The sequence below is a fragment of the Physeter macrocephalus genome, chromosome 13, assembly GCF_002837175.3.
Source record: "Physeter macrocephalus isolate SW-GA chromosome 13, ASM283717v5, whole genome shotgun sequence".
Taxonomy (NCBI): domain Eukaryota; kingdom Metazoa; phylum Chordata; class Mammalia; order Artiodactyla; family Physeteridae; genus Physeter; species Physeter macrocephalus.
Window position 1 is genome coordinate 3,092,713 of NC_041226.1, and position 10,638 is coordinate 3,103,350.

General features: G+C 55.4%; 1 protein-coding gene across 1 annotated transcript in view; it reads right to left on the reverse strand.

The window, feature by feature from the left end:
• The window catches only part of SPATA13 (spermatogenesis associated 13), a 71,905-nt gene that overhangs the window by 39,999 nt on the left and 21,268 nt on the right, over window positions 1-10,638 (reverse strand). The window contains exons 2-3 of the mRNA XM_024125807.2: window positions 5,630-5,995; window positions 3,822-3,966 (exon numbers count right to left, since the gene is read on the reverse strand). Coding sequence (XP_023981575.1) covers window positions 3,822-3,966; window positions 5,630-5,995 — 511 coding nt within the window. The remainder of the gene's footprint in view (window positions 1-3,821; window positions 3,967-5,629; window positions 5,996-10,638) is intronic.

A 10,638-nucleotide genomic window follows, 5' to 3' on the forward strand; every position in this document is an offset into this window, starting at 1 on the left:
ATTTATGTATCTTCTATTTCCTTTCCTCCACCTCTTTCCACTATGGAAGGTGTGTTGCTTGGACTTACTTCTGGGCATAAACACTGACGAGGCTTTGCGGTGGGGCTGGAGCACAGATGGAGGTACTCAGAGGCCCTGGACTTGGGAGATGTTTGCAGTGACGGGTGAGCCTCTGGGTTGTTTCCCTCCACGGAAGGAGCGAGAGGGTTTTAATTAGACGTGGAATAGGTGCGTCATTGTTAAAACGATGTTCTTTTAAAAACGAATACCCTCTACCTGCTTTATCTTTCTTTACGGTGTGCCACCTGCCACGTTACAGTTCCTTGTTAATTTATCTTCCCCGCACTAGAATGTGTGTGAGGTAAAGGACGGTGCTGTGCTCATGGCTGTCACCTGGCACATGGCAGGTCCTCAGCAGACACTGAATGAGTGAATGAACAAACGGGGCGTCTGTCCAGAATCTATTTCTACTGCCAACACCACTTGGATTTCCTTTGGGGAACGACCCCCCCCCTCCATCGTGGTCAGGGAATCCATGCCCCTGCCTCCCTGTACGGAAGACAAGGGCCACCCCTGGAGGACCCCATGCCCCACTCTGTCCCAGTGCCCCCGGAGGTGGACACGTCACCTGAGCTGGGGAGTTGAACCCCACGGTGGGACTTTGCCTCTTGAGCGACTTCAGAGGCCAAGACGGACAGACCGTGCCTCCCTCGGCTCCTTGCATGTGGCTCCCCGACTCCCAGGGGCAACCCTGACTGCCGTCCACCTCCTAGACAGGCTCCCGTCCACCTCCTAGACAGGCTCCCGTCCACCTCCTAGACAGGCTCCCGTCCACCTCCTAGACAGGCTCCCGTCCACCTCCTAGACAGGCTCCCAGCCACCCCATCAATTCTGGGAACACCTGACACCCTCCCAAGACGTTCTCTTTTGCTCCAACTAGGTAGAGTTAGTTTTTGTTGCTTCTCAAAAGAACACTAAACTCAAAACAAAACAAAACACAGAAGGTGCAGAAATAAGCTGTTTGTATGGTTACAGGGTGAGAAGAAAAACCATCTATATTCCTACCCGCCTAACTACACTATTTTCACTTTTGCATATTCTTGGTAACCCTTTGACCACATGTGTACCCGCCGTACACGGCTGCAATCATGGTATGTTATGGGGTGAATTGTGTGTCCCCCGCGCCAAAGCATGCTAAAATTCTAACCCCCGGTACCAGTGACTGTGGTCTTATTCGGAAGTAAGGTCTCAGTAGATGATCAAGCTGAGATGCGATCATTAAGGTGGGCCCGGATTCAACAGGACGCTATGTGAAGATGAAGGCAGAGATGAGGGAGATGCATCCAGATGCCGAGGTACAGGGGACCCAAGGCCGCCAGGAGAGAGGCCGGCAGAGGGTCCCGCCCTCAGGCCCCGGAAGGAACTCACCCTGCTTCCAGCCTCTAGAACTGAGACAATTCATCCCTGCTGTTCAAGGCACCTGGTTTGTGGTACTTTGTGACGGCAGCCCTAGCAAACTAATACAACATTATTCCCCTTTTTCTCACTTTACTATTACATCGGTCATTTCCCACGTTGTTACGGGCTTTCCCTAACGATGCTGTACACTGTTTTGAAGTGGTCGCCCATAGGACACTGGACTATCCCGCTGAAAGTGGACATTTCCACTGTTTCAACTTTTTTTCCATCACAAGTAACGTTTTGAAGGCATCGTGTGCTCGCAGCCTTTTCTCTCCTTTTGGACAACTTTCTCGAAATGCATCACCAGACGCTGATGAGCGGGCTGGAGAGAAGCAACTGCTGTGCAGGAGGATGACGGTGCATTTGTCTCCAAGGGTCCCCAGGGCAGTGGGTTTTGAATGTGGAGTGGCATGAACGCTGCCGTATGTGAAGGGAAGGAAGGGGGATCTGGGCGGAGCGAGTGGAGAGCCGGGCGGCGAGGGGGCGCCGGGGGAGGTGCGAGAGGAGCAGACCGTGGCGGGCAGGCGGCAGAGCGCCTGCAAACTCCATTCCAGTGACGCCGGGGAAAGCTCACAGGCAAACAGCAGCAAGAACTGGGCAGGAACGCTGCCCAGCGTGGGCGGAAGCCTGGCCTGAGGAGGTGGCGGGGGAGCCGGAGGGCACGGGCCCCGGGACGGGGGTGGGAGCGCGATCCCAGGGGCCCCACCTGCTCGGCCGAGAGGACCACAAAAGCAAGAGATGCTCGAAAACCTCCTCGGCCTCCAGCTGCCCCCCCCCCTCGCCCCGGTTCCTCTTTGCTTTTCACCCTGTCTGACGAGAGTCCAGCCTGGATTCCTCCTGAGGTAGAAGCCAGGCGGCACCCAGACATTCCCTCACCCTCACCATTCACGACTCCCTGACCGCCCCGCTCCGGGCGCGGCCCTCCCAGGACACCCTCTGCCACCATTCCTGGGTCCCAGTCCACCAGCGACCTTCTCGTCACCTCGAAAACCTCCTCGGCCTCCAGCTGCCCCCCCCCCCGCCCCGGTTCCTCTTTGCTTTTCACCCTGTCTGACGAGAGTCCAGCCTGGATTCCTCCTGAGGTAGAAGCCAGGCGGCACCCAGACATTCCCTCACCCTCACCATTCACGACTCCCTGACCGCCCCGCTCCGGGCGCGGCCCTCCCAGGACACCCTCTGCCACCATTCCTGGGTCCCAGTCCACCAGCGACCTTCTCGTCACCACCTCGGTCCTCCCGCCACCCTCTCCGTCCTCCATCCTCGTCAGCGGGAGGATGAGTGGAGCCTCACCCCATCTGTCCCCGTTCTCTCCTCCACCCTGTGGGCCCCCCCAGCCCCTCGCGCTGAAACGCAGAGACGCCGAGCGATGCCCTCGGCCTCCTCAAGCCGCTGGGAAGAACACTCTGTGTATCCCGCCCCTCTCGCGGCTCGGCCCCGGTCACCGCCGTCACAGGGAGCTCGTGCCCACTGGCCGGCGGGCGGCAGCGCCGCCCGGAGCCCAGGCGTCCGAGCCCGTCCGCCGCTCAGGCCCAGCGCGCGAGGCTCCTTTGCCGCGGCACGACGTACACCCGGCAGCCGAGGGGCTGCTCGCTGGCGGTCCGCCGCGTCTCTCTGGAGCCGGCACGGTGCAGCGGCTAAAAACACGGCCTGGAGTGAAAATGCCAGCTGACGGTAGAGTCAGGTCCCTGCTCTGCCACGTCCGGGGTGGTTCCCCCGTTGACACTGGGGGTTCTGGTCTGTCAGAGGGGGATAACGGCAACGTCCGCCGGAGCACGGAGTCCGCACGGCCAGGTGAACTAAGCGGCAGGGCCCACGGGGCGCTGCGCGCGCCACGCTAAGCGCCCGTCCTGTTCCCGCCCCGCGCGCCCGGCCAGGCCGCCGTCCAGCCAGCGGGCTGCTCTGCCAGGACCCCGAGTCATCCCAGGAGCTCGGGTCAGCGCGTGTTCACCGGGTAGGGACTGAGGCAGCGCACGAACAACTCTGTTAGATAAAAAACTCTTCCGTGCTGCTCAAACAGCACTGGCGAATCTCGAACACCCAGAAAGAGCTTTGAAAGTCAGGTTAAGACAAGTCCTCCCCGGGAGCCCATTCATGGTCAGGAGCTCCTTCCTCCACGGTAGGAACTCGGTCCCCAGACCTTCTCGAGGTGGGGGTCACCGTGATGGCGCAGAGCCCACAGGGCACCCTCCCTGGACAGGGGGCGATAAGCCGGGCCCTGCAGGGGCAGCTCCTGACACCCCACCGGGCCCAGGGCCGGGGGGCGGGGTGCAGTGGCCCGGGCTCCTGCGTTGCATGGAGGCTGCCCGGTGGAGGACTCCACCCCCATCTCCGGGAGGACCAGCGAGGCCCGCGAGACTCACTGTTGGATGCTCTCATGAGCCGCCGGCGTCCCACGCGGTCCAGCCCGATGGGGGTGCTCTGCGAGAAGGCGCACGGCCGCAGCCGGGCCGACACCGCGCGGTAGGGCGGCACCTGGTGCGCGGGCACGGGCGGCCGGGCGGCCGGCTGCAAAGGAAAGGAGAGGTGGTGAGAAGGCGCAGGAAGTAGGGGCCCCGGGAGCTCGGCATCCTCACCTCGAGGCCCCATCACAGCCCGAGCCCGGGCTGCACAAGCTCAAGGACGACCTTCCTCTGACCGGAAGCCCCGGCGCCGACCCCTCAGGGCATCACGTTTTGGCCACCTGCCAGGACACACCCCCGGGGGGCGCTCAGGAAAGGCCAGCACGGAGCAGGGGAAGCTGGGGGAGGAAGTCGCGCCCCCCACCCCCCCCTCGCCCAGCAACCCCCAGGGAAGCAGAGGCAACGCCAGCCACCACCACCCCAGCCCCGGCCTCCGCCCTACACCCACCCGCAGGCAGGGACCAGCATTTGTGAAGCACCGTTCTCAGTCACCTAAACTAACAGGGCAGTGGAGCCTTGTCTAAGAGGAGAGTTGGTTTTCCACAAATTTAGAATCATCTGTATGCCCTTGTGACCTTCCATATGAATTGTCCCTACAACTACACCGAGGGCCAAGTTGGTCCCTGCTTTCCGTAGGTTTTCTCAGTATTTTTCTACCCACTTCCCTAAATGAGCTTAGGGTGCACAAAATTATCTTACTCCGTTTCTTTCGGACGCTCTGAAGTGAAAAAAATGTCTGTAATGCTTTAGATCTCCCCTAGGCTGTGTTTCAAGTTAAAACAGATTACAGTTTGCTTTCGTTCAGAATTATTTCTCGTGTGGCACTGGTGATACAACGGTGAGCAGAGCCGCCTTCCAGAATTATTTCCTAGCATGCAGAGCATCGTAACACAACAAAAAGTTTGAGGTATGCTTCAACATGATTTGTTTTTTACCTTAAGAATTCAGTTCAGTTTAGTTCAATTAAGCAAGAGGTTTTTGGGTATTTGCTATAAATAAGCCTTGTGCTGGGCTTATAAAATCCGACACCAATATAGAATTGCCCTTTTAAGAGAATTTATGGGCGATCTGTGATATCAGCTAGCAAGTTTAAAAAAAAAATGAAACTGGCACTTAGTCATGTATGGTTCTGTGAACCCTGGACCATGGCTGGGGTATGAGTCTCACCAAATAATACAAACTCCTTCGGAATAGGGCCTTTATTTAAATGTTTTGTAGCTTCAAAGGGCTCTCTGGGTAATTGATAAACACTTGTTGAATTACTAAAGTATACCAAGGGAATAATATTAAGATTTTAATCTATTGTCAAAACAGTTACAAAGCTGCAACTGACGTGTAAAGAGTAAGAAAATGGTAGAAAAAATTATTTTCTCATCGCCAGAAAAAAATTGTTCTATTTTCTTCGTATCTTTACATTTTAAGGATAAGCGACATTTTCTCTTTCCAGATTTCTTCTTTCAGGAAGCTCACTAAATATGCAAGGCTACTCTCCCCAGACGATTCAGAACCAACAGCAAACCAGTTTCCCGTATTATTCGAGATCCCAGAAAGACAGAAGATTAGTAAGAGACATCCAAATGTCAGTGGGTTAGTTCTAATTCATGCATGTTTTCAAAGTCAGGAAGAAAGGCTGTGAGCAGATGACGTCATCCTCGAGGCAGAGAGAAGAAAGGAAGGCGTTAAGTTTCCGGGTAAGTTTGCAGCCCGAGGACAGCGGCCAGGAGGCCGGAGGGCGGAGCGGCTTTGGTGGCAGCGGGCGCCGGGCTTACTTGCGGCAGGATGGCCTCCCCCTCCTCCGCCTGGCCGCTCCTATAGAAGCCGACCCCGCCGATCACGGAGATGGGGCGTCTTCTCGGCGCCCCCCGGGGGCGGCCTCCAGCAGGGGTCTGGTCTGCAGGGTCGACGGGGGCCCCGCTCGGCTGGTGGTCACCGTCCTCCGTGTCCTGTTTCTGGGGGTCTACGGCGATCGAGTCTTCAGGGATGGACAGACTTAGGCTGACCGGCTGGCCGTAGTCAGAGAGTGGTCGGGGCTTTGACCTCCTCCCGGGTCCGCATCTCCTCCAGGGGACCCTCTGAGCCTCCGGCCTCTCTTCCTCTGGTGCGGAGGGCCGCCTCCAGGACCCCTCGGTCACAACCTTTTCAAATGCGAACAAGTTAGGTGAGGGCGACTTCCAGGAGGGTAAAGGAAAGGTAAGAGCCAGACCTCCCCGACCCCTCCCCAGCCCCCCAAGTTGTCTGCGTACCAGAAAGATGTGACTGAGACGTGGATGAGAAGAAACAAACCTGTCTCTCATCGGAGGCTGAATTAAAACCCTAATTTCATTAGTGATGTTTGGTGACCCATGATGAGCCATGATACAAGATACTAAGAAAATCAGCGCCACGGTGAGTTACTACAAATGACTTTTAACCACAGCGGGTGTCTCCCCAAATATACATAACAACAGGCAGGGTAACGCAGGCCTGTAGGAGAAATGGCCCGAAGGCTGCACTCTGCAACCCGAGGCACCTTCTCTGAGCTACGGTCACAGACAGAAGGTGCTGCGAGAGGATCGAGTCTGGGCCGCTCGGCAGGATACTCACAGCTGGGGACTTCGTCTGCTGGGGCGAGCACTGAACTGGGGGCTCCAAGGACGAGATCAGCCGACTAACTGGCTGTGTGCGCTGCGACTAGTCACCACTAACCTTTCAGGGTCTCAGATTCCAGACAAGACAATCCCACAGCTGGAGAGTCTGCAGCCCTGAAGTCGGCAAGACTTTCTAAGCTTTCAAGTAACTTTTTCAGAGGCAAGGCAATGCACTGGGAAAAGGACCACGAGGTGCGGAAATGGGCAGCCTTCTGTGTAAATCCGGCTGGGCCCCTAGCTGGCTCTGTAGGCCCAGGCAAGGTGCTTCAGGTCTGCAGGCCTGCCTCTGTCCCCGTCGCCTCCTGGGTCCTGGGGGGATGCGCTGCGCCACGGTGAGTCAGAGGGCCGCCCGCATCGGCCCCGGAGGACCGCTGCTCTTAAAACGCCGCGCCAGGGAACAACCGTCCCAGGCCTCAGCCCACCGGAGACGAGCTCTCCCTCAGCGGGTCCTCCGAGTCTGGGCTCAGGGGAGGCCGCTGCGGGCTCCGTGGGAGGGAGGGGGGCGGCAGAGCGCGCAGGCGCAGTCCCGCGAGCCCCGTGCCCTCCGCTCCTCCAGCCCGAGACATTCTGTAACAGCCAAGTGAAAACAGAACAGAGCCCAGCCCGGGGAGGGCTGGCCTAACCAGGCAAGTCATGGGACTGCAGGGCAGGCAGAGCGGGCCGCCCTGGCCGAGCGCCCAGCGGGGCGGATTCCCCCCTGCAGCCCTGCCCTGAGCGCTGGCCCAGGGACTCCGGGCTCTCGCCAGTCAGCGGCAACTGAGACCAGAAATGCAGGTCCCGCATTTCCAAGCTGAGACCCGGGGAAGCGAGGTGACTTGCCCAGGGCCACGCAGCCAGCTAGCAGCAACAGACACCAGGTGTGGGCCGTGTAACCTCTGTCCCCACTAAGCCACGACACTTCCCATATACCAAGTCACCTCTGCTCGAGAGACAGAGGGCTCTAGCAAACACCACTCCCTTGCTACCCGCCGATTCGATTCTTACAGCTTGGACCACTATCTTTAATTCAGGTCACCGGGGACGGGGTCCAGAATACACCACTGTAGCATAAACACCATTTTGAGTGGGAGGCACTTAAGAAGAGGATTTTCTTCGGCGTGAAAGCAGAACTCAGTTGTCGTTAAGTCCCCTCGCTTGGTACGGGATTCTCTTTCTTCCAGCCAGGGAAGATTGACTCTTGTCACGGAGAGAAGAAGCCCTCACCGAAACAGACACAGGCACAAAACGATCCTGTTTCCCAGCTGTTCACCTACAGGCCCCTCATCTTTCCTAAAAGTCACCTGTTTTCCCGTAAGCGCCTTTTTCCACCTCCTCTCCCCTATTAAGGTGTTCTGTAAGCCCCAAGCGCTAACCACTTCCTGCAGTCACATTTTCCTGTGAACTCCCACTTACGCGAATAAAAATCTGCCTTTTGTCAGTTTAATCTGCACACCTCCAGAAAAGAATGTATAAGAGGGTGTGTTACAACACTTTCCTCTGACACCGTGGGAAAATACGAGAGTAATTATGGAAAAGTTAATATTGTTTTTTGGCAGTACCTACATATAAAAAACAGGCTATTATGGATTGTTTAACTCAATTACTAAATCAAATGGCACAGACAACTTAAGCACACAGTGAGAATAAACCCATTTATATCATCACCCAGTGATAAAATGGTTTGGAAACATGCTAGAAAAACAGTACAACAAAATTGCAGGCAATAAATTGGTCACAAATCTATGTGCAGTTGTCGTTTTTGTTGGTGGTGGTGGGGTTTTGTTTTGTTTTTTTTTTTTTTTGCATGTATGCAACCTGCAGCCTGCTTTCCTCATTGATGCCAAAAAAAAAAAAAAAAAAAAAGAGACAGAGAGAAAGAGACATGAGTTTAGGAAAACCAGCAGTTGTCTTAGTTGCTCAGGTAACAAATCCTTCTGAGAGCAAACAGGCTCCAGGAAGTGATGGGGGCGGGTAAAGGAAGGCGTGCAGAGGGCAGGAAATCAGACACTGACTGCGTAAACCCTCGTGCCCACAGGGCAGCACGGGGAGAACCAACTGTGATTCTCGTGTGGTACATCAGTACCGTACAGCCCCACCAGAGACCTGAAAGGAGAAAAGCATGCCTTCTGAGTGGTACCGAATGTCCCAGGAGGTGCAGAAATTAGTTAGTAGAATCATAACATATAAAACTGAAGTGTCCACGTTATTCAAAGCAAAAGAACAGAGGGATGGGGGAAAATCCCTCAGATTTAAGCTCACATTCAAACAGTGAGGCTTTGCCAGAAGACAGGTACGCTCAGATAAAACAAATGTGAACTTTCCTGCAAATTCTAAACCCGAATCTTCTTTTAGCAAACATTATGTGCTTCTGAAATACACCCTTGGTTCGTCCCGGGGGACCCAGCTTGGGTGCGGCTCTTCCCGGAGATACAAACACCCAGCGAAGGACGCTCCGCACCCAACGAGCCAGGACCTACCCCAGACTCTGCTGCAGCCGGTGGCCCCAGACGCTCTGAAGGGACAGCAGGTGACCACATCCATGCCCTCCGAGAGTTTTTTCCTGCTTTAAACACACTCTTGTTGGGTGTAAGTGGCTGGGCTGGAGCTCTGCTGGTCCAGGTTCTCCTCACAGCCCCAGCAGCCCAGCGCAGACCCACCCGGGACCAATTCACACCCAAGTCACCAACGTCTGTGAACAGACCTGTCCGTGGCCTCATTAATTCTCGCTTCCCAGCACGGTTTTAAAATACTTTCCCTAGTTGGGGGGCGGTTTGCCTTTTTTTTCTTCTATGCAAGATTCCCTCCTTTACGTTACAAAAGTAAAAGCCAAAATAGATCTCATTACCTCTGCTTAGACACTTCGAAACATATTTTGAATCCACAGTGAAAGTGAACCGTTAACCTGAGGGAAAAACCCTGATCCCACACACATCCCTCCAGAACCCTGTCTAATGCTGAGTCTCCAGGAGCGACAGCAAGAGCTGGGGTTGAACTGTGTCCCCTGAAGATCTACTGGGAGTCCTCACCCCCATACCTATGAATGTGACCACAGTGGCAGGTACGGAGTCTGTAGGTGCAGTGGAGTTAAGACGAGGTCATACTAGTAGATGAGCCCTGATCCCATGGCTGGTGTCCCCGGAAGAAGAGGGAAATTTGGACACAGAGACAAGGGGAAGAAAGATGTGCAGCCCGAGGCAGAGATCAGAGCCCTGCACCAGTGATCCGAGGAGCCCGCAGGGAACCCCGAGGCTGGAAGGGGCAGGGGGTCCACCTCTTGGGCTTCCAGGGGCGGGGCCCTGCCTGCCCAGCCATGACTGCAGACATCTGGCCTCCGCAGCAACGAGGATGCACGTCAGCTGTCTTAGCCCCCGTGCTGATTTGTTACAGCAGCTCCAGGGCAGCAGCCCGGCAAGGTAACCCAGAAGAAGACATTACAGGCACGCATATCCAGACCCCGTGAAGATTAAAAAATAAAATAAAATAGAGCGAGGAGACTTTCCTCTGCATGAGCCAGAGGTGCTGTGAAGATGCAGATGAATACAATGAGGAAAGTCAGGTCTTCACAGGTTGTCAGGAGTCCTGGGCTCCGCAGGGGACCCAGCACAGGCACTGGGCTGGAGGGGGAAGGAAAAGCATCTCGACAGTGAATGTGGCAGAGCCTGTGGAACAAGGGTAACGACAGCTGTGACTCTGGAACACCTGTGACCTGCTGGAACCACACCAGGCGTGTCACCGTATTTAATCTTCACAACCACCCTACGAGGTAGGGGCCACATTTTACTGATCAGGACACTAGGGCTACAATAAATAAAATTACTTGCTCACGTTACTAGAGCCAGAAAGGGGAGGGGCCCATTTTATACCCCAGTCTGTCTGATTTCAAAATTTCTGTCTTTTCTGCTCGGCCACCTGCATCCAAGGCGTGTACCGTTACAGAAGGAAAACACAACTCTGTAGGTTTTCCAGCCCTCGGCTGTCGAGTGTTTGCAGGGAGCGGAGAGGAGACGGCAGTCATGAGAGGCTCTGATAACTATGCCTGGGGAACCCACAGACCGCTTCTCAAAATCTCATTTTAAATGCATAAGATAAAAAGTATATTCCATCAACAGACGGAGGGATAAAGAAGGTGTGATACACACACACACACACACACACACACACACACACACACA